General features: G+C 46.6%; 3 protein-coding genes across 4 annotated transcripts in view; 1 reads left to right on the top strand and 2 right to left on the bottom strand.

The window, feature by feature from the left end:
* The window catches only part of LOC111071703 (flotillin-2), a 109078-nt gene that overhangs the window by 40311 nt on the left and 40816 nt on the right, over positions 1-27951 (top strand). The window lies entirely within an intron of this gene.
* LOC111071701 (glucose dehydrogenase [FAD, quinone]) lies at positions 3388-6605 on the bottom strand. Its single transcript, XM_041592674.1, has 3 exons — positions 5601-6605; positions 5461-5497; positions 3388-5361 (listed from the first exon to the last, which is right to left on the bottom strand). Exons 1-3 carry the CDS (start codon positions 6500-6502, stop codon positions 3610-3612), a joined length of 2691 nt encoding a protein of 896 aa, XP_041448608.1. The 5' UTR covers positions 6503-6605; the 3' UTR covers positions 3388-3609.
* Positions 16466-26990, bottom strand: LOC111071691 (glucose dehydrogenase [FAD, quinone]). Its single transcript, XM_022363167.2, has 3 exons — positions 26243-26990; positions 17993-18243; positions 16466-17931 (listed from the first exon to the last, which is right to left on the bottom strand). The coding sequence occupies exons 1-3, from the start codon at positions 26686-26688 to the stop codon at positions 16466-16468; spliced, it is 2163 nt and encodes a 720-aa protein (XP_022218859.2). The 5' UTR covers positions 26689-26990.

Below are 27951 nucleotides of genomic sequence, written 5' to 3' on the forward strand. Positions count from 1 at the left end.
TGTTGTTTCTCATCAGAATCACCACCATGCTGGGAATGTGCCGAGTGACATTTTATTGCCCATTAGAAGGGATATTTTTTAGAAGAACATTCTCCCACTGAGCCACTGTCCATGCTGATCTGCTCTGTTCCAGGCCAACTTGTTTGACCACGCTCAAAGAGTATCTAAACTTTCGCTTGGCTTTCAAATATTGGGCTGGGGAGGCAAGTGCAACTGGCGCTGCATCAGATGGGGGGCTGCAATTGGGGGCCGGGTGGGTGAAACACAGTGCTGGTGCAGGCAGTAAGGAAGCAGTGCAGAGGCACAAGTACCTCCATAATAGGTCATATTAAAAGGGCAGCCAACTGCCAGTTCAATCCAGCTCGTTAGCCGCCACCGCCACTGGCACTGGCACTTGCACCGCCACCGCTGCCTTTACTGGGGCCGTTGCTATTTTTCTATGGTCTACGTGAGGCGCGGCACCTAACACCTTACCATCTATGACATAAGCAGCAGGCTTGAACATTTTATTTTGTTTTTTTTTTTTTTTTTTTGACAATGGCTGGTAGTCGGGCTCCTCGTCTCGTGCAGCCCCACGGTCCAGTTTGCAATTGAAATTATATGCCTTGAACAATTTGGGGTTCGGCTTTTGGAGTGTTGTGTTGCAGCGGTGCAGTATGAGCTGCAATTGCAGCCGATTCAATTCGACTGAGCCACGGCATAATTGACCAAAATTAAACAGAGATTATTCAATCCCTGTACGATACATAGTCCCCACCCTCAGACCAGATACAGACACAGCCAGCTTGGATTTGGTTGTTTTTCCTTTTTGTTTGGCTCTGTTTTTGAGTTGCTGCGACTTTTCACGTCGCTCTGTTTGCACTTCATTGGAATCCATTGGGGTAAAAATGGTGAACGATGAAGAGGGAGACAAAACAAAGGTAATCATGCGAATGCGAGTGCGAATTCCTCATAACAATTCATGAATCATTTGACTTTAATGTACCCACCGTATGGAACACTAAAGGACTGCCAATGAGTGATGGCATGATTCAGTTGAGTGGCAGAGTGGCAAAGTGAGTTCACAAATGCTCAATCAATCATTAGCTCAACCGAAAAGGCTCAATATCCAATGGAATTTGTTGCATTCAATCAATGAAATTGGTAACAAAAGAAGGATGTACGCAGCTTTAGTAGTCATTTTGGTTATATTAGGCTAGTACGATCAAGAGAGTCGCGTCTCCAGAAGCGACTCGCACGTTCCTTTTCGTTTTTTATTGATTTATTTATGCGAATTGCTTCGGTAGTCTTAGTGCTATGATATCGTTTATTTTTTAATGGATTAGCCGTCTCCCATTCCATGCCAGTCCATGCCATTCGATCCCTACTTAAACAACACACACCCGTCCATCATAATACCCTCATCTCATCGCGTCTGGCTGTGCCCCCACAAGCCGCCACTTGAATAGAGATGGTCTCATCGAACTGAACTCTCAGCGGTTTAATGACCCAAATTCGTTGCATCGTTTCACTGACCACAGACACAGATACGAGTACTACGCGCACTACGAGTATTATACGTTCATCGTTTATCGTTTGACATGCTTGTACTCGTCCCTACCCCCTGTTACCCATATCCCATATACCATGTCATCATCGCGAACGTACATGATGATCTGCATACCGTATATGCAGGCACTGATGATCATTATCGTTTGAGATCTTTTCGGGTACCCGATTTTCGTTGTCTTTGGCATAACACTTTCCATTTGTATGCGCCGTATCCCGTACCCCTCTCTATCTCTATCCATCGACGACTGTGACTTTGCGTTTCGTTTAAATGAAATCAAATATTTGGTTAAGCTTTGTTTGCAGCAGGTCTATCCATCTATCTATTTGATATCTCTCTGCATCTCTCCTCCCTCTGCTTTTGGGGGCTACCGTCTGAAGGGCCTTATATAAGAAAAAACAAAACAAAACAAAGCGCTTTGGGTGGTTTATGGTACCGCAATTTTGTTTGCTTTTCTGTTATTATTTTGTGAACTTTATTGCCAATACGTGCGGTGTGCGGTGTGTTGTGTGTTGTGTCGGGTGTGCGGTTTCTTTTTGGCCAGTTCATGCGAAATTTGCAATTGCAATCGGTCATCACAGGGCCCATGCATGGTACCATTAGCAGACAGTTGATAATTGTCTGGCCAGAGGCATTGCCCAAATACCAAACGGCAAAGACCACTGCAAGACCACCGACGACACCTACATACGAAATAAAACGTGTAAACGCCGGCCAAATGTGTGGTCAATAGCAGCCGTAACCTTGGCACACTTGAGAGCCACAGAAAAGCGAAACTATCGGGCCATCAAGCTGGCAACACGGAAGCCCCGCCCACCGCCAGCGGTGGGTGAGCGCACACGGAAATGGTCGCCGATCATTTTGATTATGTTCGATCGTCCCCTGGCTGGCAATTTTTGACATTTGGCTGGGCCAAAATGGGGCGGACGTGGGCCAAATAACGCCCAGTGCTTATGGCCATCAAATGTTTAAATGGAAAGCACAAATCTGGCATGTTTTTCACCATAAATTTGGGTTCGGGTTGGGTTCCCTAAGGTCTTTCTTTCTGTCTGTCTGCGTTGGAGAAGTGTTGGAGATTTTTACTACAAGTATTTGCTTTGCTTTATTTCAGTTTAGGAGAATAATATAATTTATTATTATATAATAATATATTATATATAATAAAATATTATAATATTATTTAGTTGAATATTAAAGATAAAGTAAGAAAGATAAGGTGGAGCTTAATCCAACTCAGTCAATCCATTTATGCTGCTTGCTGTACACAAAAGCCCAAAAGACCCATTGCTTTTGGTTGCAACACTGACTAATTTGCGGTTGGAAAAGTGTTGCCTATGCCACAGGCGCTGCCCCAATAGTGCCTGGAAAAAAAAGTCCCCTGTGGGGCCCCCCCCCCGTAAACGTTGGCAGCCAAAAACCATTAAATTCAGATAGCCTTGCTCCGCGTTGGGGCCCCCTACCATCAGAATCAGCACTTTGTAGAAATCCATCACGAATCAATCCTATTAATTGTGAACGTTGCGGGCTGCCTGAGCCAGGGCTCTACAGACCTTACCAAGTAGAAGGGTCCGCTTCTCACGTACACGTATATAACAGAACCACTAAAATGTTCCGTTTTGCCTGCAGAGCATGTGAGTGAGTGCGTGCCGATGACTGCTTTAAACTAAACTTTTGAGACTTATCAGATATGGACTGACTTACTGATTGTTGGATATGTGCTGCACACATGCCATATCTGATTTAAATCTAAGCTAAACTGAAGGTAAAACGATGCAACCAAAGAGATAAATAAATGGAGTGCCCATATAAATTATATAAATATTTAATAAAATGCTCGATACAATAACAAACAAATACAAAAAAAAAAAACTCACTGGAAATGGTACATAAAATTAACTTAAGACACTAAGCATAATTTAGGCAGAGATTAAGAGGGCAGGAGAACGTAACGAGAAATTCATACGAGTAGCAATTAATTAATTCACATTTGACTAGTTGAAACATAAATTAGCGATAGAGCATGGAGGGAGGATGGGGTGGGGGGGTTGGTTTTTGGGTAGCTAGGAAGCCAGCGGAGGTGCTGCTGGAGTGGGAGTGGAAGTGGGTCGTCGGGCACCCCAGTCCTCCTTGATGAGGTCGGAGGCCTTTTCGCCAATGGCGATGACCGGGGCATTGGGATTGCCATTGACAATGGTGGGCATTATGCTGGCGTCGACCACCCGCACACCGGACACGCCGTAGACGCGCAGGCGGGGATCCACGACGGCGGTGACATCCCAGCTGGGACCCATCCGACAGGTGCCCGCCGGATGGTAGATGGTGAAGGTGAACTCCTTGATGCAGCAGGCCCAGTAGGCGTCCGACTGGAAGGGCAGATGCCGACAGCCGGGCAGGGGAATGTTGTGCAGCCGGGAGCCGAAGCGCTGGAAGGCCTGCGTATTGGACACATTGATGGCCAGCTTGATGCCCTCGACCAGGACGTCGATGTCCTCCTGGTGGGCAAAGTAGTTGGGTATGATCTTGGGCTGTTGCTGGGCATTCCGCGAGTTCAGGCGCACCCAGCCGGTGCTCTTGGGCCGCAGCAGGAGGGGCAGTATCGACCAGGTCTCGCTGTGCTGCAGCGGCTTGTACACCGTGTTGTAGAAGCCGTCCCTCAGGTTGAGTATCTTGCGGATCTGCTCGCCCCCGTCCGAGTTGATGGAGCTGGGCAGGAAGTGGAACTGCACGTCCGGCCAGTCGACGCCCGGATCCTGGTACTTGCTGTTCAGGAAGGCAACGCCCTCCACCCCCGAGAAGGTCATGGGGCCGCGCTCCCGCATTATGTACTCCATGGAGACGGGTATGGTCTGGAAGCGATTGCGGGTCACTGTCAGCGGGGCGTCCACCACGAAGGTGAGCCCGCCGAGGCCCACATGGTCCTGCATGTTGTTGCCCACGGGCAGGTCCGAGATAACCGGGATGCTGTGCTCCTGCAGATGCTCCGCGGGCCCCACCCCGGAGAGCATCAGCAGCTTGGGCGTGTTGAGGGCCCCCGCACTGACGACCACCTCCCGCCGGACAAAGACCAACTGCTTGCGTCCGGCCCGCATATACTCCACGCCAATGGCACGCTTCTGCTTGTCGAAGAGGACGCGCGTGGCCTCCGCATGCAGCAGCACATCGAAGTTCTTGCGCTGGCGCACCGGACGGATGAAGGCCTTGCCCGTGCTGCACCGGGCACCCCGCCGGATGGTGCTCTGGGTGAGCATGAAGCCCGTCTGCTGGGCCCCGTTGATGTCGCGGTTCTCGTAGCCCATCTCCATGCCCGCCTGCAGGAACGCGATCGACAGGGGCGTGCGCCAGGGGGCCTCCTGCACGGTCAGATAGCCGCCCGTCTCGTGATAGGGCGTCTTGGCCAGATAGGGATTGCGCACGTCCTCCGACTTTAGGAAGTACTTGAGCATGCTGTCGTAGTCCCAGCCCGGATTCCCCAGCGAGGCCCAGTGGTTGTAGTCGTTCTTCGAGCCCCGCACATAGACCATCGCATTCAGCACCGAACTGCCGCCCAGCACCTTGCCCCGCGGCCAGAAGCAGCGGTCCCCCTTCATCGCCTGGCAGTACTGGCGCGTCGACGAGGGCGTCGTCTGGTACTTCCAGTCCAGCTCCGTCAGCTGCAGATACCCGGCCAGGGCGGGCACATCCGATATCTCGGTCTCGTCGCCACCCGCCTCCAGCAGCAGCACCGTCCAATTGCGCACCTCGCTCAGGCGATTGGCCACCACAGCGCCCGCCGAGCCGCCACCGATCACAACGAAATCATACTGACGTCGGATCTGCAAGAAGGCAAAGAAAAAGAGATTAAAAATGGGTTGGCTTACTCGATATATCCATTAATCGATAATCATCGCCCGTCAGTTGGGTGGGAAACTTACGACAGATGGCTCCTGGACCTTGTTCTCGGGATCGACGCTTTGATAGCGATAGAAATTCATGCCGATCGCCAGCAGCGGGATCATGCCAAGCAAAGACGTCATTGTGCCAAACGCCATGTTTCAGTAATTGTCAAATCCACGGATCTTCCTGGCAATGTTTCCCAGTTGAGGTGGCTCCTCCCGTGCCCGTGCCCGACACACTCGATCGCCTGCCTGGCCCGTAGCTGATGCCCGAAGCTGGCGCACTCGTCGACAGCACCGATGGGGAGATGGAGGTGCAGCTGGAGCTGGCCGTGTCACTGCTGGCCAAGATCTTTGGCGTATAGTTGCGTATGCCACCGGGGCGGGCCGACTTGAAGTGTGCGCGTGCCCGTTCGTCCTCCTCCAAGATATCCAGATACGACTTGATGTACAGGTGGTGGCTCAGGTAGTGCTTCTGCTTGTCCAGCGATCTGTGGGACTTGCTGGACACCAGCGAGCTGGGACAGCCCCGGCTGGAGCCGCCGGTGCTGCTGGTGGTGCTTCTGCTGCTGCTGCTCACCGCCGAGAGCGAGGACACCGAGGAGCAGTGGCACGACGAGTTGTATATGCCGCTGTCCGAGCTCTGCGAGCAGCTCCTCTGCAGATACTTGCTGTTGATCTTCGCGTAGTTGGAGTCCGTGTCCGATTGACTGGTGCTCGTGTTGCTGGCCACGATCTTGCTGCGTTCGTACGTCTGCTTGCTCAGATTGTATTTGTGGCGTAGTCGGTAGTTCTGATTCTGATTCTGGTTAGGGTTAGGGTTGGGGTTTGGGTTGGGGTTGTGGCTAGTGTTGTTGCTGGTGGTGCAGCTGCTGGGTGTGTAAATGGGCTGCTGCTGTTGCTGGTTGCTGGTGGTGGTGGTGGTGGTGCTGCTGCTGCTTCTGCCGTTGTTGTTGTTGCTATAGAAACTCTTCTTTTGTGGCAGTGGCAGTGGCTGTGGCTGTCGCTTGTGGTGGGCTGATTGTTGTTGGTGTGGTTGTTGTTGTTGTTGATTTGATTGTTGGGATATCTCCTGGCCCATATTTTGACCGAAATATGAACAGAACTGCAAGTAAAAAAATGTAGGAAAAAGGAAACAAATTAGAGCAGTGCCGCAAGTGCCTCTGATGGATTGAATATGATTGATGGAGCCTATTCAGCTTGGAATATCACATCACACTGCCATGTACAAACTATCCATTGCAATCTTACGTCTCGAGACCCACTCGAGGTGATTATTTCTCCCACCCAAATCCCATGGATTGAGCAACACTCGTTGCGAGTGAGTTTCGGGCGTGGGAGCTTCAGTCCGCTATCATTTCCCATATATAGGGGAGTAATTGATGAGCATTGTTGGATTTTGTTGTTGTGTTGCTACCAATCTTGCATGACTTGCAAACAAAACAAAACAGCGAATGAGACGACATGCGAGCGGCTTTCGTGATTGTCCGTTTGTCTAGCGGAAGCCGCCAACTAATCCCATCCAATCCAATCCAATTCCATTGCACTGTGGAAAAGAAGGCGGGTGGGCTGTGCGGGGTGTACAGCCAGCCATTGGCAATCGTTGGCCAACAGATGGCGCTGTCGCGCACGCGCTCCCCGAACAAAAGACTTAGGCAACGAACTTGTTTATGCTTTTTCGCAAGCAACAAAAGCAAAAAAAAAAAAAACGTTATCAAATCGCATTGAATCGAAACCGAAATCCAATGCATAAATTTTCAAATGATGTCAGCTGCATCTCATTACCAAAACCACTCGCCTCTCTCTCTCCCTACCATCCCCTAGCCTCTCTTTTGTGGCATTTGCATCTGCATCTGCATCTTTCTTTCTTTCGCGTCTTCGTCTGTCCCCAGCAAGTTTTTCAAGTTCAATGCCGTTTGGCAGGCGGAAAAAGCTAAGACCGACGGCTTAGTCACAGTTGAAGTCAAAGTCTCCGTTGCTGCTGCTGCTGGTGCTGCTGCTGTCGCTGTCGCCGTCGCTGTTGATATTATTTTAAAATGCAATTTCGTTATTTTGTTCGTCTATTGGCGGCATTGGCATTAATTGCTGCCGTTGTCCAGCTTCAACTTCAGCTTCAACTTCAGCTTCAGCTCCAGCTACAGCTCCTGATGTTTCTGTGGTTTTTCCAGTCCACCTCTGTGGCTCAGTCCCCACCCCTGCTTGTCTCTCTGTCTCTGCGACTCGAAGCCTCGATCGCAGTGAAAGCCACACAGTGCCAAGCGACATCAACATCCACGAGCTGGATCGAGCTTCCTACATAAGCCGAACATACTCGTCCGTACGTGCATGCCATCAGTTATGTCTGAACTGTATTTTGGATACCCTTTCGGGGGGTAAAGCTACATCATCGCACCAGCGGAACTTCCTTATCCTCCTGTCCTGCTGTTAACGTTTTATTCATTGTGGAGAGCATGCATAGAGCTCTAAACTATACCACGTTGACTATACCACGTATTTATAGATAATATATCAGTAAAATTGTACAAAAAAAAAAGATATATGTATGCATATATATCCCTGTCGGCCACATTCGACACTAACAGCAATGTTCTTCGTCGTGCAAGCGACATGTATTTTGTTTTTGGATTCACGAGCATTCCCCTTGGCTCTTTTCGCTTGTGCATCCGACAGCAAATGCGTAAATAAATGCAGATATGCAAGATAATGTTGCATATTGACAATACAATTATAGGTTATAGCTATATATAGTTATAGGAAGGACTCATTTGTGTAACCAAATCAAAAGATAATCCAAGAAAGCAAAAAATATTTTTCTAAATGTAAGGAAACGTTTCTTAGAACTCGGGAAAGGGTATGCACATATGTGGGGATATGAAGTTGATGCGAGCAAATGGTTTCACTCCTTTCTGGTTTCGATGGGTATTTCAGGGCACCTCTGCCTCCCTGTCACGGCACTCACACAAAGGAAAAACAAAAGCAAAGGACGGAGCTGCGAGCTGCAACTATAACTGGGCACAGCCGTCACTGTCGATTAATTAACCGAAAATATTTGTCTATTTTTAGCAGCACAAATGCTATTAACTAAATGGAGTTAGACATATGTCTGGCCGTTTTTTATATAAATCCACGCTCGTGTGTTTATTTTTGCTCGGAAGTTTCGCTGAGCAAATAAAGGAGGAAAAAAAAAAGAAGCGATTTGGACGGCTCAACGGTTGCCATGTAACTGAGCCAACACCAAACATCATGATCAGCAGCAGCAGCGGCAGCACTTACAGCAGAAGTCGTTTTTGGCGCAGCAGCAGAGGCAAAAATTAAATCAAAATTCATTCACTCAAATACCCGTTAAAGGCAGACGCAACAGGTGCGTGCAACATCGGCAGCAGACGCAGCAACCGTCTCAAGAAATCAACGACCAACGACCAACGATCGCCGCTAATTTATGCAGCGCCCTTGGGGCAGCCACCCAAAAGCAGTCACAAGGGAAAATTTGTCTGGCTTTAAGTTTTGTTTGGGCCAACTGCTTAACCAATGTAGACCAAGCCCCCAGATTGATGCAATCTCCGAGCAAACAAAGCGCCAAACAAACAAGAAAGAAAGATAGCAAGAAATAAAGGCTTCGGGGGCCGAAGTCTCAGATACCCTGGCAGGCTGATGGCATCCGATTGTGGCAATATTTTATGCCTAAAACCATATGTTTTCTGTGCTCAAAGAGCGGGATTAATCGCATTGAAATGGTGTCACATGAGGGGCCATTTAGAGGGCACAGACTCCCTGCGGGCCCAGTTGGCAGCATGGCATCACCAACTATAATATGTACCCATAATACCCTTTGCCAGGGTAGCAATAAGAAATACACAAAAATGTGGCTCATCTGTTTTTCTTTACATCATATTGATGTCGCTGTGTCAGTGCGTGAGTACGCCCGACCGACCGACCGACCGCCCGCCCGTTTATTCGTTGGATGGATGGCAGTTTCTCAGCGCTGATGGTTATGCAATTCACACATTGTTAGGAACTGGTCTCGGTCACGGTCTGGTTAAGACCGTCCAGCTGTCGGTCAATTATGATTCGACAGCTTTTAATTATGGGCACAGTTTATGCGGCATAATTGATGACATTTACGGACATTTTTCTGTGTTCATTTTGAACCCGTGGCCCTAGACAGACACAGCGGCCGGTACTCCTCCGGGTAATTTCCGGCCAGTCTCAAGTCAACGCTTTCTCGACATTCGGCTGCGTCATGGTACCGTGACACATTAAAGAAGCTCAGCTCACACTTGGACCCTCCATACACACACACACACACACACACACACACACACACACACACTTGTCTGTCATACACTTGTCGCATTTCCGTGGCGTGTGCGTTGCAGTTGTTGGCCATGTTTGTGCCACACAGCCTAATGCCTCAATTGGGTGCGACTTGGGTTTGGGTTTCGCTTTCGGCTGCTACACCGTCCACTAGGAATTTGGATGCACTATCTCGACAGGTGCAGGTGCTACCTGCGCTGTAAAAAATATATTCCAGCACTAACTCTAGAGCTTCCCTCCATAAATATTCTTAAAATGAAGCAAACTCTTCTCTTCGTAACCATCTGAATTTCTATCTTTCGTATTTATTTTGTTCTATTAAACTTAAAATATTTTGTGGGTGTATCTACAAGATCATTGTCTCTTGCCTCCCTAAATATTATAAATTTAACTTTATGTAGATTTGAACTCGAATCGAGAATCGAGAATAAATGGGATTTAACTTGGGAATTCCATCCTGGGTGTAGAAGCGGCTACTCTTCCATAAATTTATTTTAATAGTATTCCTAGCCTTTATAAAATTGTATCCTTGTATTTGTTGTCTTTGTTCTCTACTTAAGTCATCTCTAATCATCGTTTTCCATTTCCCCACTCCCTATAACAATTTTCGTTGTCCCATATCCCATAGGGCACTCTCAGTTCGTTGTGGCTGGGCCCATTTACACAGTCTCATCTATGTACATATATTTTTTATGGCCCCACCGCTTTCTGGCGCTTTCTGGCGGGTTTCGTTGCTTTGGTTTTTTAATTGTTTTATGCATATGCAGTGGCAGCGCCAGTGGCAGTGGCAGTGCCAGTGCTTTAAGCGCCAGTACCAGTGGCAACCAACACGAGCTCCATGATTGCCTCTTTATGGCCGCGACGTGCACAAATTGATAATAATTCGCACAGAGGTGTGAGGCGGTGTGGCGTTGCTTCTCTCGGTGCTGCCGACTCAACGGTAGAAAGTGTGAATATTCCACAAACCAACCACAAGTCCAAACCGAATGCGAGGCGTGCCTTGCCTGGTAGGAGTCTTACATAAGAACGTCATTCACGGTAGCCGCCCTCCTTAGCTTTCCTTACCTCTATAGCCCACATATACAAATATCTTTCCCCTTCTGCCTTTCTCACTTTCCCTGGCTGTCCTTCTTCAACTCTCTTTCTCCCGCTCAAGGGTCAGAAATCGGACTTGATTGCATAAGAAAATTAAAAAAAAAAAAAAAAAGTGAAAATTATCGCTGTAATAAGTACAGCCGAACTTCTTTAACTTGAACCATCATCTGCCCATAACGAAATTAAGCAGCAACCTCAAACAATTTGTGCTGCCTTTATTGATAGCTTATCGGTATACATATAGTCAAGGTCCAATCTAAATGATATATTTTGAGTTTGAGCTGGCAAATTCTATTATTGCAAGTGGCAGTCCCAGAATATTCCATATTTGGCAGGTTTCAACTGTGTTTCATGAGAATCTAAATTCATGTTCATATAAATTATGTTTTTCAGGGCTTATGTGTTCAGGATGCATCTGTTAATTTCAGTCACGTGCTTTTAATGTATAAATATTTGAAATGTGACATCCATTGATTGGTACCTGAGGGGGAGGCTGTGCGCCTAATGAGACTTTCACTGCATGTGTGCTTGGGCCTGCTGAGAAGTGTCGTACTTTAGAGGACTGTCCGTTCAAGAGAGCTTTTGAGTGACGTTTTCATACATCTCTTTCGTACATCTATAGCTGGATCTATCGCTGCATGAATCGATGTTGTGTGTGAATGTAAAGATTATAATTGATCTATTGATATTTTTATGGATAAATGTGTGTTGCCAGTAATGTATGTATTTCTGCACATATGTATCTGCATATCTATCGCAGATAATTGACCTATCTGCTGATACATATGTATATTTAGTGTGTGTTGTTCCCATTTTGGTATAGACTTTTGATGCACTTGCCTCCGTTTTTTGTGGTTTTTGTTGTAGCGGTCGCCCGTCGCTGTTTTTATCTGTGGTTTCTCGCTGCGTTTGTCCGTGCGGCATCAAGTCGAACCCCACGGCTGGCCACTTTCCTTTGTCTCACACACGACCACCATGACGGCTGCTCTCTTTCATGGCAAAACAGAAACAAAAATTGTAACAAACAAACAAAAACAAAAAAAATACAACAACAGAGTACAAAGTTCGGTTCGGCTCGATTCGATTTGATTTGTTTTAGCAGCACAGTAATCACGGAAAGTTAATTTGGCATTTGGGACTTTTATTTTATGTAATTTGATCGCGAAAGATTGAACTAAATGATCGGTTGGTTTAAAAACACACACACACACACTGCGATCGGACACTCTCGAAACGCGGCTGCTGGTTCCCTCATCCGAGGTCTGATGTCTGATTTCTGATGTCTTGCTGTCTGCTGTCTGCGATACGCACGCCACGAGCTCGTCTTGTTCAATGAGCAATTTGGCCAGGCCGCCGATTTTTTTTCGGCTTTCGGCCTTCGAAAGCTTTTGGCTTAAAATGCAGACTTACAGCAGCAACAAAAACACAAAAACAACAACACAGCAAACGCAGACGCAGACCGTACCCAGGGAGCAGTAGCAGCACGAAAAGAAAGCTGGCTTCGTGTGAGACAGCTTTGGATACCCTTGCAGGTCCATCGATTCCTACATGCATATATGTATATATTACGAGCAATATCTTCTGAGGCAAAAAGTAAACTTCAAGTCTCTCTACCTATATATAGTATGTATAGTCCAGGAATCCAATTTGTATATGCTTTGATCTCACTTGCATTGCTTGTGTTGCAAAGCCAATTTACACTCTGCTGTTGGAAGAGTATCCGCCAGCAGAGAGCTGCTCTGACGCTGCTGCTGCCATGACCAAAGTCCCCGACTGCACTTTCGTTTTCGTTTTCATTTTCGTTTCGTTTGTCTTTGGTTGTCTTCGGGTTGTCTTCGTGTCTTTGTGAGTGCGCTACGTGCTCGGCTCAACGTTTTGTATGGGAATGGGTGGCTTTAAGCTGCTCCAAAAGCTCGCGGGCTAGGCGACTCAATGGTGTAATAGTTGATGGCAAGAGCCTGAAGAGGGCTGAAGAGTGGAGCGATTCGTGGACAGAGACAGTGAGAGAATGGGAAAAGAGATGTTGGCAAAGAGAGAGAGAGTGAAAGAGAGAGAGAGAGAGAGAGAGGGAGAGAGAGTGGCCGGTTTGGAGGCTTTCTTTGGCTTAGCCAAAAACCGAATCTGATCATCCAAAGGCGATCGCTCGTTCGTTCGTTCGATCGATCGATCGATCAATCGTTGGCCAACGATCATCGTTTTACAAGTCTGGCAATCAATTTACTGTTTCATTATTCACGATTCCCAATTCCCCGATGCAAGCGAGGCCGATGCCGAGGCCGCAAAGGTTGCCGTAGAGAAGCCCCATTTAGGCTTGGGATTTCCGGTGTGTCTGTTTCGTACTCCATTTCCTATTCGTTTAATCAATAATAATCATATTAAATCCGTTTCATGTGTACTAGGTCTATGCCTAAATATATTTTCAACCTTTTCTCAGTCTTCTTAACTTTTTTCTGTTTCTTTTTACTCGTTTTGGGGAATATTTGGAATTTTTTATTCGTCCCTCACATTTTAAGGTGTCGATGCTTTCTTTTCTGGTTGGTGTCCTGGTGATTTTGCTCCCAAAATGTTGGTATCGTTAGCTCTTCCTCTTATCCTTAAAGTTCATCATTTGAAGTTGCTTGAGTTGTGGCTTCTGGCGCTCAGTCTTCTCTCAATGAACATTAGCAGTTTATCTGAATTTTCCCTTTTTACCCGCCTCATAGTTGGCCATTGTGTTGATTGTTCGGTCGTCGAGGTGAGTCGAGGCCATGAAATGGTGGCAAGACCCTCCATCACAGATCATTCGTTCATTCATTAATTTATTCATTTGTGGAGTCAAACAGTTGAACAACTCTGTGAACTCTGCGAACATTATCAGGTGCAGTCACAATTGCCCCCCATTGAGGGGGGCTCTATGCTCTATGCAAAGACCGAAAACAACAGAAACCGAAATAAATGTCTGGCAAGGGGGCTACAAGGTGGTGGGGCCAGAGGTGCTGTAGTTTCACCCAACAAAGCCACAAGCTGGTTCCGCTGTGATCGTATTTACTTATGTATTTTTACCCGTACCCATACCCGTACCCGTACTCGTACTCGTAGTCGTACATTTCTTTTGCCGGCTTCCGACAACCAGGCCAAGAGTTGGGCCCCCAAAGGCAGAGCTTGACACAGCCTCAGGGGTCTTTCAGGTGGGTGCGGACTGAAATGGAGCTGGGAATCGAGATGGGGTTGGGGTGGAACTGTGAGAAGCCCCCAACGACTTGGGCAACTTTCATTTTCGTCGAGATGGCCGCGAAAATAAATATATATATTTATTTTTGTTTTTGGACGGTCATTGCGCCTTGTCTGTAGCCATGGCATATAAATATTTATGTGTTGCACTTGAGAGATCGCTGGAATGGGAATCTATCTGGGCAGCTTTTGGGGCCTCTCAGATTTATGGGCAGTTTCCGCGACCCGACTACCAGCCGTAGCCATAGCCATAGCCACAGCCATAGCCGAAGTCGTAATCGGTACAGTGCGAGTAATTAGCTGAGGTACAGAGCACCATAGCACCCTCCTCGGCTTGGCTTCTCTTAGTGCATTTTGTTAACAAATTATTGGACGCACACCAAAATGCATTATTCAATGCGAATCCGATAGCGGAATGAAATGGTATTCGCAGCTGGAAATATTTATAAGCCATTGTATCTACGCACCGTTAACTTCTTCGAACCACCTTAAATGTGTGCCCGATGGCAATCATCAGAAAACAGCGTGTAATTGTACAAATTGTAATTGGCTTTGGGCACAAGGCGATTCGGATTATGGATTATGGCATTGGCTTTAACTCATCTAACCGCGTCTAATTGCACCGATACCGATCCATGAGTACGATTATCTGCTGTATCTGTATCTGCTGTATCACTGGACACAATGAGGAACTCCATTTTATTTTTACGAGTGTTTGGGGCCCACAAATAGTTGCTGGAAATTACGAGTAAAGGAAGGAAAATGGTCAAAGAATTTGGGCAAGGAAGGGGAACTACGATTCTGCTCTCAGATAACCCGTTTTGTCCATACAGATTCGCTACCATCCCAAATAAATGTATGCCCAATGTCTCCTATCTTATGGGCTTGAAGAATTAATTCATGAACAAAAATTCGTCGGATTACACAATATTTTCGTGTTGCAAAATCCCATAATACCCATGTGTATATGTCCATCCTATCAGCGATTACAGACACCTCTGCAGATTACACATTTCAGCCAAAAATTGAATTTTGATTCGCATTTTTGGCATGGTTTAATCTGGCTTAAGCTGGATAAATACAGCTCCATCGTCTCTCTGTGGGTTCTTTAGATTTGTATGGGGTTTCTATTTGCATGAGATGCGTCCTCTATTTATTTGTCAAATAATCTTTCATTTGAAACACTTTGCAGCTTCTGGTCTTGCATTTAATTAAGTCTAGCGTCGATTATGTCAAGACAAGCTCCGTCATGTTTGGCTTTGACTAAGCTTTCAAAGTTATTTCAACCATTAAGCTTTAAGCTCACATTTCAAATACCTCAACCGTTTTTGTATTTGCTTTGATAACTAATATCTTCTCCTCTTTTCTTTCATTGCAGGTAAGCTTTTTCACGTACTTCCAGCATATCAAACTATGAATGAAAAACTGGCACCTGTTTAAAAATTTATCGTGGATAAATAAGATGTAAGTTTATTACGAGTTCCATGAGCTTTTACAATAATGGGCAATCCATTTGGGCTTTCAACTTGCAGGAAAGCAAGCTGTGCTATTGCCAGTGTCTTTCTAACTGTCATACCAGTGGCCTCAAACCTGCTGATTCTTTTACTGTCCGAAACGAAAGAAGTTAAAGCTGTCTAACTTGGGACGAACATCTTATGTGGCTATTGAGAGGCATTGTTTGAGTGGCTTCAAAACTGTTTTACACGGCACACTCTTCTAGTATCGAATTTCCTTTTATGTTTTCGAACCATGAGGGTCTGACAAGACTAGTCTGGCTTACAACCACTAGTAGATTCATAAACCATTAACATTTTCTGTTAAGCTGTAAAGTGGCTCTAAAACTATATTAAAACTATATTTTTTTCTCCATTTTCGATATCAGTTTATTGTGTGCTCGCTTGAATTTATGACTCTATTCTAGTCGAAAGCAAACATCGAATGCTTCTCCAGCCAAAACTTAAAAACTAATTGAGGTACTCCAAGTGTACGCGGCTCCAAACAAAACGATAAAAATTAAATTCTAAAAATTACAAAAAAAGCATATACATATACATACATATATAACGTATAAATGTAGATTAGACACACAAGATACGCAAAAAAAAATGAAAATTACATACAAATTAGCATAAATGACTCGATATTTACATGAAGCGCTTAACTAAGACTAAGTCCGCTAGGGAACGGTGTGGGATGAGGCAAAGGAAAGGGGGTAGTGGGGGAAAGAGTGGAATAAACTAAAGCTTAATAAATTAAATTTATTCGAAATCGCGAAAATTTGAGCTAAACTAACGGCTAAGGCAACGCGACCTCTCGCACTGATCTTTTGAGTCCCTTTCCCTTTCCCTCAACCTTGAACCCAGAACCCTAGAACCACCCACCCGTAAGCCCCCATTTAAACCCCAAGAACTCTGAAAGCACACAGCTACGAGCTGGGCAACGGCCATTGACGAGTCGCCTCCTCCTGGTCGTCGGTGAATGAGGTCGTTGCATTGCCCGACATCAGTGCTCGCTTGCCTCTCCATAGAGGTCGTGTGGAGGCTGAGCCCTGTCCCTGTCCCTGTACCTTTCCGAGACCCTGGCCCTGACCCTGTCCCGCTCTTGGCGAGGGCCCAGAGCTGGGTGTCAGCCAGAGCTGCTTGATGAGATCGGCCCCCTTCTCGCCAATCATCACGACCGGGGCATGGATATTGCCATTGGTGATCGCGGGCATAATGCTGGCATCGATCACCCGCAGGCCGGGTATGCCGTACACCCTCAGCTGGGGATCCACCACGGCCCAGGGATCGCTGGGCGGGCCCATCTTGGCCGTGCCACTCATGTGGTAAATGGTCATCGTGTACTGCCGGATGAAGCAGTTCCAGTAGTCGTCGGTGAAGAGGGTCAGGTGCTTGCAGTTGGGCAGTGGCTTGCTCCAGAAGCGGGCCCCGAATCGCTTCATGGCCTCGGTCTCGCCCATGGCCACGGCGGCCTTGACGCCCTCCCGCAGCACATTCACATCGTCCGGATGGGTGAGGTAGTTGTGGTAGAGCAGCGGATACCGCAGTGGATTCTTAGAGGCCAGCTTGATGAAGCCCCGACTCTTGGGCCGCAGCATCATGGGAAAGACGCCGAACACGTCGCGATTGTTGACCTCCCCGAAGACCTCCTGGTAGAATTCGTCGCTCAGCCCGTGGGCGGTCTTCACCTGGGATCCGCCATCGGACATCACCGAGGCGGAGGTCATCATGAAGTTCATGTCCGGCCAGTCGTCGCTGGCATTGGCGTACTTTGTGTTGATGAAGGCCACCGCCTCCAGGCCAATGCTGGAGGTGAGCGGACCGTCCTCGGTGATGGCATACCGCAGGGCCGTGTTGATGTTGACCATCCGCTTCATCACTATCGATATGGGATAGTCGATGAGGAAGGCAATGCCCCCCACGGCGATGTGGTCCTGCAGGTTCTGACCCACACCCGGCAGGTGCTGCACCAGGGGTATGCCGAACCGATTCAGCTCGTCCCCATGCCCGATGCCCGACAGCATCAGCAGATGCGGCGAGCTGATGGCCCCCGCCGACAGTATGACCTCCCGGGTGGCGTACACATTCTGCAGTCGTCCGTCCCGTATGAACTGCACCCCCGTGGCCCGCTTAGTGATGGGGTCGGTCAGCACCTTGGTCACGTGCGAGAAGAGGGCCACGTGCAGGTTGGTGCGCAGGCGGATCGGACGCAGGAACGACTTGGCCGTGGAGCTGCGCGAGCCGCGTCGCATGTTGAACTGATAGAAGCCGAAGCCCGTCTGCTGTTCCCCGTTGACGTCGACGATGTCGTAGCCCATCTCCTCGCCGGCCTGCAGGAAGGCCGGGCCCAGGGGCGTGTTGTAGGGCGCGTCCTGCACGGTCCAGGGGCCACCTTAGAGGAGAGACCAGCAGATTAGTTCAGTTGAGAATTGCTCTGGAAGGCAGATGATTACCTTGGCCATGGTAGCGCTTATTCCTGGCCAAGTACGGATTGCGTTGATCCTCGGACTTGCGGAAATACGGCAGAATCTCCTCGTAGGACCAGCCCGGATTGCCGAACTCGGCCCACTGGTCGAAGTCCCTGCGATTGCCTCTGATGTAGAGCATCGTGTTGAGCACCGAACTGCCGCCCAGCACCTTTCCCCGTGTCCAGCAGCAGCGATGGTCCTTCATGGCCTGGCAGGCAGTGGCCTGAGGTTGGGTGCTGAAATACATAAAGATGAATATTGAGATACCAAAATATATCCAGAGGCAGTGATGCAAATACAACTAGAGTCAGATTGTGGCAGACAGACACAAAGATAGACGTCGAGTCTCTTTGAGTCTCCAGAGAAAACAATTGGGGATTATTGCCGGCTTTATTGCGAGTATTAATCAGCAAAATAAGAAACAAGACGAAGAGGTACGGAGAGGTGCTGAGGAAGATCAAAAAAATAATAATAAACAAGTCAACAAAGCGATAAAGCGACAATGAATGCCGCATTAGCCAAGCCCCTCCCTGGGAGAGCCAGTCTGGCTGGTGGCATGTCGGATAAGTAGAGGATAAGAGGCGGACTCGGATTGACCAGTGGCCAACATAATTGCGACACCGCAAGAGAAACGACAGCGACGGGAGAGCGAAGTGTTAAACGCTCATTAGGGCACTGCAAAATCCCAGCGGCAATGAACCATTCGACCTCTGCTTGCGCCTCCCCCTCTTCTTCATTCACGTAGCACCGCAATGGGTTTTGGGGTATCCATCGAGTGGCATTTAGTTTTAACTGCCTGAGTAACTGCCTTGGGCCTTGGAAGTGGCTTGGAGCACTTTGTTAGATATTGCCCAAGCGATTTACTCGTATAAGATGCAGACATTTGGAGACCAGATGGCTAGATGGCTGGATGGCTGGAGCAGAAGGAAGGATATTCCACAGTGGTACAAGGATGGTATAAAGTTGGATAGAATGCGGTACGGAAAGTATCAAGAGATGATGGAAAACCAATAATAAAATGAAACCAAATAAAAGTAAATCGAATCAATAAATGGAAAGGAAAAGCTAAAAAAAAAATGCATTTCAAGGTCCACTGATTTCTATATTTTAGTGTAAAATAATCCTCGTTCATTCTTTTCCGTTTCCCTCTCCTCTCCCGTCTGATCCCGCATGATCTTTCATTTCATATCGTAAATATTTCGATTGCGTGAGTACATCCACTGCAAACGAAACAAATTGGTCAACAAAACGTTTTGACAATTACAAGTATCGGTTTTTTTTTTTTTTTCTGTTCCGTCCCGTTTCGTTTCGCTCCCGTTCCGATTCCGATTTGGTTTCCTTGGAAGCGCGCCCGATCGATCCCCCGGAATGAGCTAAAGACATAGGAAGACTTTCGTGGTAAATGAAGATACGAATTACGGGCGACAGGCACCGCCAATCAAGATGACAAAACAAACGGAAATTAAATTGCAGCGTGCGGAAAAACCCCATCGAAATGATGTGGCTAACATGCCGTGGAGAAAAGCGTGCCCAAAGAGAGGGAGAGACAGAGAAAGAGAAAGAGAGAGATTAGTTAGTCCATGCCCCATCATTCGCTTGGATGGCATTTTCATCTTATCTGCCCCATTGATTCACACCTGCCATCGGGGGGCAGGTGAAGGTGCAGGTGCAGGTGCAGGTGGAGGTGGAGGTGCAGGTGAAGGTGGGGGTATGTGGGGTGAGGGTGAGGCTAATTAGCATATGACATGCATTGTGTCGCATCGCATCGCATCGCATCTCATCTGTCTACCTGTTGCTCGGTGATTTATGCTGTCGGTGGATCGGCTATGAATATTTCCTATTGCCTTAACCCCGCGGACACCCCAGACCGAGCCCCGGGGCCGAGCCACACGCGACGATGACGAGCCATTAATATCAATTCGCGACACCGACGAACCCCAGTCCCACCGTAACCCCACTGTGCCACATTGCTCGGCATAGTAACTTATTGGCTACGTGCTCCACACACAAGCACAGACACAGGTGCCGCCTGAAGTGAAAAGCGGGAGAAAACAAGAGTGAAATGCCAGCTCTGGGGCCACGAAGTTTGTGATACCCTTTCAGGTGGATTGTTACGGCTAGCCACAAAGAATAATGTGCAAGGGCTGCTCCTGCCAGATGTGTTTCAATTTATGGTACGCTTTTGCCTATTTACAGAGACATTTTCTGACCATTGTCCCATCGAAGATGCTTCCTTCTAGGTGTGGCCAAACATCTGGTCTAAGCCATTGTACCCGCTGCAAGCGTCGGTATTAAATACGAACAAATAGAGAAAGAAATACAACTTTCGCCTCAACTCCGGCCTCGACTTCCATTTGACGCCCAACTGACGCAATTTGTTTTGTTTTTTTTTTCTTTTCCTTTTATTAGCCATTTAACAGTTAACTCACATAAACGATGCAAATTATTATTAGCTCATTTCGCTGTTTATTTACTCTTGTTTTTTCTGTGGCGTAGTCGAGATCCCGGTGGGAGGGAAATGAATGGAAAGCAGAAAAGTGGAAACATTATCATACGTTTGGGAATAAAAGTGGCTATAGTTCCTGTACAGGACACATCTTTAAGTGAAATACTTTTCAAGATATCGAGGGAATAAACGATTAGGATATATAGATATCTCATTCATCTTTTGAATCGAAACAGAAGGATATTTTTTAACACATTTCGATCGTTCGTACGAATTCTTACATTTTTACACACGTCAGTCATTCCATTCTCTATGAAAGAACTTACAAGAATTCTCCATGTCCCATTTTCAGTATTCATTTCATTATTCTACCTGTATAGAAAAGCTTCAGAATAAATGCAATTTACGTAAGGTTGGGTAGCTCCGAAATATTTGATATTTATCAAACAAATAGATGCTGGAACAGAGACAAAACATTTCCACTAATCTGTAGAGACATGAAGATCAGATCTGTGCAGAAGAACATACAATATGTATAGTGCAAAGGTCTTTTGAGAATTACGGAACTGTGGCAGCGGAACAGGCATTAGGGGCAGCATAATTGCTGCTTGTGAAATGCATATGAATACCGAAATGAGAGTTGATTGCATTATTTTCGTAATTGTTTAATGCTCGTTAGCCGAATGTTGGTTAAGGCCTTTGTCGGGCTACCCCAAACCACGAATGGCGTCCGGGCGGGGCGGGGCGGGGCGGGGGTGGGGGGATTAATGCGCTCACATGGAACAACTGTTGATTGCCTTATAAAATCATTTAACGGCTGCATTAAGCTGTAAACGGCACCAGTCAAATGAAATCAAACGATTTATTAATGGAAATGTCATTGAAGTCAAGCGATGATACGAGTATGTGCCAAATAAATGATGAGGAAAATTATTCGTACATATTGCAAGATGAGTGGCTAAAGAGGTACTTAAATATGTGAAGCAACCACGATTATTTCGGTATTTTGTTGGCACATTTGTGTAAAAGGTCAAAGAAGCTCTGAAGTGTTCCATGGAAGGACAACACGCTTAGAAGCAAATCTCAGAAGAAAAATTTTAGTTTTATGTATCTGAATTTTTAGTATAGGCCTATAATATACCTATACGACTCAACATTAAATATGTACAAGGTCTACAGCCTGAAGGGGTTTTTCGATATTCATTGCGCGATCGGTGTGCCGTTAATTCCCTTAAATTTCCATTTCGGTTTCTTTTTTCCCCATTCAATCCAGGCGATTACATTTCTATGAATATGTGATAATTTTTAACACATATTTCATGGGTGTGAATTATATTAACAGCACCATAAGGCTCTTACTCGGGGAGTGTTACACATATATTTATTTTTCGATTGAGTCAAATCATATTGCAGCATTCCTTTGAGCGATTATTGCTATTCCTTTTTTTGGGAACTCCACAAAACAAAAAGTTCATGAAACAATTATGGATTGTTTTTTTTTTTGTTTATTTATTTTATTACTCAGTTGACACATATCGCGGTGGCGTATGACGTAGCCAGTGATGCCTGTCGCCGAAACTGGCTCACGTATCACGCATTGAGCTGTTGTTGTTGTTGTTTCTTCTCTCTTGTTCGATTGGCAACAGTAGGAGTACGAGTACGAGTACGAGTATTCAGGTGCAATTGCGCGATGCAAAGTATCTGAGCGTCGTTTCATTTCAATTCGTTTCGCTGCGTTCCGTTTCGTGCCAGTTCCATGGCGGCAAACCTGTAACCGCTTAACCCACTTTATCACGTCGGACAAGCCGGTTTGGCCAGCACTCGAAGTGCTATTGGAGTTGGGAAATTGGATTGGCATAGGATATCCCGACCTGAGAGCGGACAGGCCGAACAGACATCCGCCTGCAGCTGGAATCCGAGACCGAACTTAAATCCGTCAAGGGGCGTGGACACCCCAACATTTATTACACACGAGTGCATACATACATATATATACATATGTACATATGTACTTATGTTTATTTGGCATTAACGAACACTGCTCAGCGATGACGATGACATTAATAAGTGTTGGCCTGGCCGTCGAGGGTCGTCTCTCCCGCTCAAGTTGCATAATTTCCAGAAAGTGGAATTTCTGTTGCTTTTGGGCTTTTGGGGGTTAACGAGACTCCGACGATCGCTCCTCTGACTCTGTCCTCTCCAAGTTTTGGAGCCACGTTTGTCTGGCTAATCATCTCTGCGTGTATCAAGTCAATAGTAGAACAAGTAAATTTTACTACTATTGCAGCCATTGTTTGTTGTTGTCAGCCCACCCCACCCCCCAAATGGCTTGCAAACGAGTTGCACATTTTTTATGTTTGTTGTGAAATATTTGCACTCGGCAAGTCGTAAAGTTTGATGTATTTATCCTGAAACTCTTTGGATACACCCACCCATTGGCTGGCTTCATTATCACTTATTCTCTTTCGGGTTGATTGGCACCTGTGGACGGACCATCGCAATACGCATACGTAAGTAGAAATAACTTTGATGGAATCCAACCCGCTCATCGGATACGTAATGCAAATATTTTATAGCACTTCCCCATAGTCGAATGCGTAAAATTAATTAGCTACGTAGTGTCCTATAGTCCAATACGTAATATCCTTTATATCGGATTGGGCATTTATGGGTATGATATTGGATATTGATTGTGGTCTCAGATGGTTCAATTTATGGCTATCCTTTGCAACTGGATTCATTCAAATGAACTCCTAAAAGTGCCCCTGCTCATTGATTGACTCTATCCGCGACCTTGAACCACACAAATTTGACACTGAACCACCGACAAATGGACAATAACAACAACAACAACAACAACAACAACAACAACAACAACAACATAAGAGAGGAAAAAACCACAACAACTTGAAATGAATAAATTGATGACTTCGATTTGTGGCTTTCACATACAAGAGAAACTTTTCCTTTGCCGATGAATCACAGGCATTCAATCGCCGACGCCGACGCCGACACCGACACCGAAACGGGTATCAATCAAGCGAGTGGATCTGTGTGAGTGATTCCAACGAGCACTGCGAGCATTTCAATTTCGTTGCAGCTGAGTGCAGCATACTGAATTTCCCGTTTTCTGTGGCTGTCTGCTGTACGCCAGTAAAAGGCCAAATAAAGCGGCTTTTTAGACACTCCAACATTCACCAATACCTGCAGAGAAACACTCGCAAATGCACCTGAGCAGTCGAATTGCAGTACATATTTTGTATACCCTTGCAAAAGGGGGTGCTATTGTTTTCATCAGAAAAATTTACGAATTTTAAACCTCTCTGTTTTTGAATAAAGATCTCATGGTTAGTTGCTTGGATCTTGGATCCAATAGATATTGGGATTGCTTTATTGAAGAATTAGTTATGGAAAAACTACTGCAGAATTTCGTTGATTTTATATATCTGGCTGTATTTGTTGTATTTGAAATATTCATTTCGAAATTCTACCCAAAAGAAAAATTATATTATGCGTATATCTATGCATTTTTATGTATTTATATTAATTTTTTGTAAGGGTATCTCTGCTGTCTCTGCCACTTGCGATCGATTTTACCAGATCCCATGAGCGTCACAGCTGACTGGCCATGGAGAGCGGGCCTGGACGAGAGGATAGACAGGCACAATCTACATTCAGACGAAACAGGCACGGGCTCTGCTCTCCAAGCAACAGACCCAGTCGCAGTCCCAGCCCCAAACCCAGTCCCGGATCAGGCCACCCTGAATGATGCAATGATTTAGAAACACACTCGTTTGTTGCCCCACACTCACTGTTCGGTGCACTTAAAATTTGTTGCTGTTTCAGTTTCAGTTTCAGTTTCCATTCCATTTTTCGCATGCACTCAGACCCGGCGATTGCATTAAATTACGCAAAATGAAATGAAATGGAAATGGAACACGAATGATAATGGGAATGCTAATGGATATGGAATTCTGAAAGTGAAACTACATGGCAGCAGAAGAGTTGGGGGGGCATACAGAGATAGAGAAGAAGATAAAACGAAAACAAAATCGCCGCTAGGCCTCGGACCCAGCCCAAACCATTAAACAGTTAAATGGATTACGGTATTGGTAACGCGCGTCTCAACGAGACACGCGAGGGCTAACAAAAAAAACACAAAACAAACATTCCAAAAAAAACTCCGAAAATGCCAAAAACTCATGAATAATTGAGCAGCAGCAATAGATTTTTGGTAGCCGTAGCAACAGGTGGGGAACCAACGCCATCATCAGCTGTTCGCTAATGAAGCCACCGAAATGCCGTGAGATAGAAAATTGTTCAAATCGAAACCGAAACCGCAACAGAAACAGAAATCCAGACCCAACCCCAAACCCAGGTGGAGCCTCTGCCTCTGCATTTGCCTGGGGCTTGGGCTCTTCCTAACGGTAGCCTGTTCTAATTTGAATCAGTCACAGCATCTGGCGGTAACAATTTTCCATTTATTGTTAACCGAACTGTCTGTTAAGCAGCCGTATAAGGCCGCATTTAATTGCTGTTGAAATGCACAGAGAAAGAAGATATGATCAGCATCATCGAGATGATCGTGCTGAGCCGATGATGCTGGGTTTTTGTTTTTACGCGCATAATGCGGTAAATGTGGTAAACATCTATCCGAATTTGTATCTAATTGGAACATTCTGGAGCGCGGAGTGGACTGGCCTGAACTGGAGTGGATTGGGCAGTGGAAAAAGGAATGATCTGAGAAATGGGAAATGGGAACAGAAGCCACAGATCTTAAAAGCTCTTCAGGAATGTTGTCAATGAATTAACGAACGGAAAAGAGGGAACACCAACAAGACAGGGCTTAGAAAGGGGAGAGAGGAAGTATCATTTCCATTGAATGTGAACAAAGAAAGAAGAAAGAATAAGAAAGAAGCTGGGAAAAAAAGGCTTAGAATGAAGAAAACATCGGAAATGTATTCATCCAAGCAATTAGCAATAAAACTCTAGACTCTAGAAGGATAAAAATAATCTGGAGATGCATTTGAATGATTTACTAGTGAAGAGTGAGCCAATTGTAAGTTTGAAGATATTACCAGCGATGAAAGGGATGTGTGGACTGATGAAAGAATATATGGACGCAGCAGATGCTGCCATTGCAGAACCAGTGCATGGATTGGGTTAGTAATGAACTGATGATTCAATATTGGGAGCTCAATTCGTTATTGCAGTCAGCAGTATCAGCAGTATCCTTTTGTATAGCTGACAGATAGCTGACATCCGTTCAAGATCCGCTTATTGCTGTGTGAAATATGTTTGAAATACTCGTACTAGTGACTCAATTTGTATCTACGTTTTCCCTTTGCTTCGCCGAGTGCCGAAATCGTTTGCTATTTGCGTGTGAAAAGAGCTCTGGCAAATACGAGTAATTTGAAATTTGGCAGCCAGTTGCTAACTAAACGAATCCGGCCTTCTGCCATCGGGGCTCTGGCCTCCGTCTGGACGCGACTCAACTCCACGTGTCTCTTGGTCTATTCCATATGCAAACGATGGTCTGCCTCTGCACCCTTTGGGGAGAGATTTGCATTAGCTGCGGCCAGAATGGGCCAAAGTCATTTGGTTCGGTCTCAAAAGCTGAGCAATAGGAGGGTGCAAACAAAAACAAAAACAGACACAGAAGCAGAAGCAGACGCGGAAAACTGAAGGGAAACAGCGAACAAAATGTCCAGTGACAACAGCTGAAACTGGGCCACTGCTAAGGCCAAGAGCCTGACCCATTTTGACCCGGCTTAGACCCACTTACTCACCGATACTTCCAGTCCATTTTGCTCTTGTGCAAATAGAGCGAGAGGAGTGGCACATCCGAGATGTCCGTCTCATGGCCGCCAGCCTCCAGCAGCAGGATCTTCCAGTGGCTGATCTCGGAGAGTCGCGACGCCAGCACAGTGCCCGCCGAGCCGCCGCCAATGATGATGAAGTCGTAGGCCTGGTCCACCTGCGGCACATTGAACGGCCGATTCTCTGGGTCGAACAGATCGTAGTTGTAGTACGCGATGGCCGCGATCAGGAAGGGCAGAATGGTTAGCTTTCCCACGCCCACGACGGCGGTGGCCAGATTGGTGGCTGCGGCTATGGCCAGGCCCAGCGAGGAGGCCCCCACGGCAGCCGCGCCCGCTGAGGCAGCGCTGCTGGCCTTGAACAGGAGCCCACCCACGGATAGGGCAGCGGCGCCCAAAGCGGGAACAACAACCATTCTGCTGTTGGAAGCTACTTCGGTTGTGAATCTGGGCTAGGTTTTTCGTTGGATTGGGATTGGATCTGGAGTGCAGTGGAATGGGGTCTATGGGTGCTTGGGACGATGGGATGGGGACTGGACGGGGCGGGCCTTCCACGGGCTTGAGCTTGTTTTGGTTTTGGTTTTGTTTTTGGTTTTCCTTTTGGCTCTGTACTTTCCCAGTCAACACATTTCCCGCTTAGAATGTATCGAAAGCCTGGCACACTTTCATTCGCTCGTCACGATCACAGTGATGACAGTCGGAGTAGCCAGTCGCAGTCGCAGTCTCTGGTGCCGTCTCTGGGGCAGTGGCAGTCTTATTGCACGTTCACAATCACTTCTGTTCACTTTATTTATTATTGTTATTGGCGGTTGTGCACTTTCATTCAGGCATCGACACACACACAAAAAAAAAAAATAAAAAATAAAGTACCAAAAACGCACTCACTAAACACTAAACTCAACAGAAACAAAAATAAATATCAATTGTAATAGAAATTGTTGTGGCTTGTGGCCTGTGGCCTGTGGCTGTTGTTGGCTTTTGGTTTTTTGTTTCGTTTGGGCCGCGCGTTGCTCTTCGTTTCGTTTAGGCCATCCGCCTCGTCTGGCTGTCGCTGCTCTTCTGAGCCACAAAAGCAACTCGTGTGCGACGTTTTGTCTTTGCTGCTTTTGGCCGGGCTCTGGCCTGTGGCCGGGAGGGGCACGGAGTCCGGGGGCAGGGGACTGGCGTCTGCCGCTTTGCAAGCTTTCTTGTTGCAAGGCGGCTACGGCAACGGCATTGGCAGCGGCACTGGCAGCGGCAGCGATGCCAGCGTCGGACAATCAGTTGCGCATGTGCGATGCAGCAGTCGTCGCAGCTTTGGCCCCAGCCATGCGTTCCCGTTTGCTTTTGGCTGCTGCTGCTGCCGCTGCTGTTGCTGCTGCTGTTGCTGCTGCTGCTATTGGGAGCTCCTTTTGCGCTGCTTCTGTGGCGGTTGCGACTGCGACTGCGACAATGACGGCAACTGCTGCGGTTGAGAGCGTGTGCTCTGTACTCTTTACCTCTCTCTCTCTCTCTCACTCTCTCACTCTCTCACTCTCTATCGTTACTTATGTTTTTTTTATACCCTTTCGAAGGGCACCTTTCGCTTTTTTTCGTACATAACCCTGCCAATTGATATTTCAAACAAACTCAAGAGCCCATAGACTTGTGAGTTTATTTATACCCTTTATATTTATACATATCTAATAGTTATCCATTTA

The sequence above is a fragment of the Drosophila obscura genome, unplaced genomic scaffold, assembly GCF_018151105.1.
Source record: "Drosophila obscura isolate BZ-5 IFL unplaced genomic scaffold, ASM1815110v1 contig_185, whole genome shotgun sequence".
NCBI classification, from domain to species: domain Eukaryota; kingdom Metazoa; phylum Arthropoda; class Insecta; order Diptera; family Drosophilidae; genus Drosophila; species Drosophila obscura.

Excerpts from the sequence above, each read along its gene's own strand:
- LOC111071691 (XM_022363167.2), bottom strand. The coding sequence starts at position 26,688 with ATGGTTGTTGTTCCCGCTTTGGGCGCCGCTGCCCTATCCGTGGGTGGG. Across the intron at positions 18,244-26,242 it reads AAAATGGACTGGAAGTATCG|CACCCAACCTCAGGCCACTG; the intron begins GTGAGTAAGTGG and ends TATGTATTTCAG. Across the intron at positions 17,932-17,992 it reads TAAGCGCTACCATGGCCAAG|GTGGCCCCTGGACCGTGCAG; the intron begins GTAATCATCTGC and ends CTCTCCTCTAAG.
- LOC111071701 (XM_041592674.1), bottom strand. The coding sequence starts at position 6,502 with ATGGGCCAGGAGATATCCCAACAATCAAATCAACAACAACAACAACCA. Across the intron at positions 5,498-5,600 it reads AAACATTGCCAGGAAGATCC|CGTCGATCCCGAGAACAAGG; the intron begins GTGGATTTGACA and ends TCGCTATCAAAG. Across the intron at positions 5,362-5,460 it reads AGGTCCAGGAGCCATCTGTC|ATCCGACGTCAGTATGATTT; the intron begins GTAAGTTTCCCA and ends GCCTTCTTGCAG.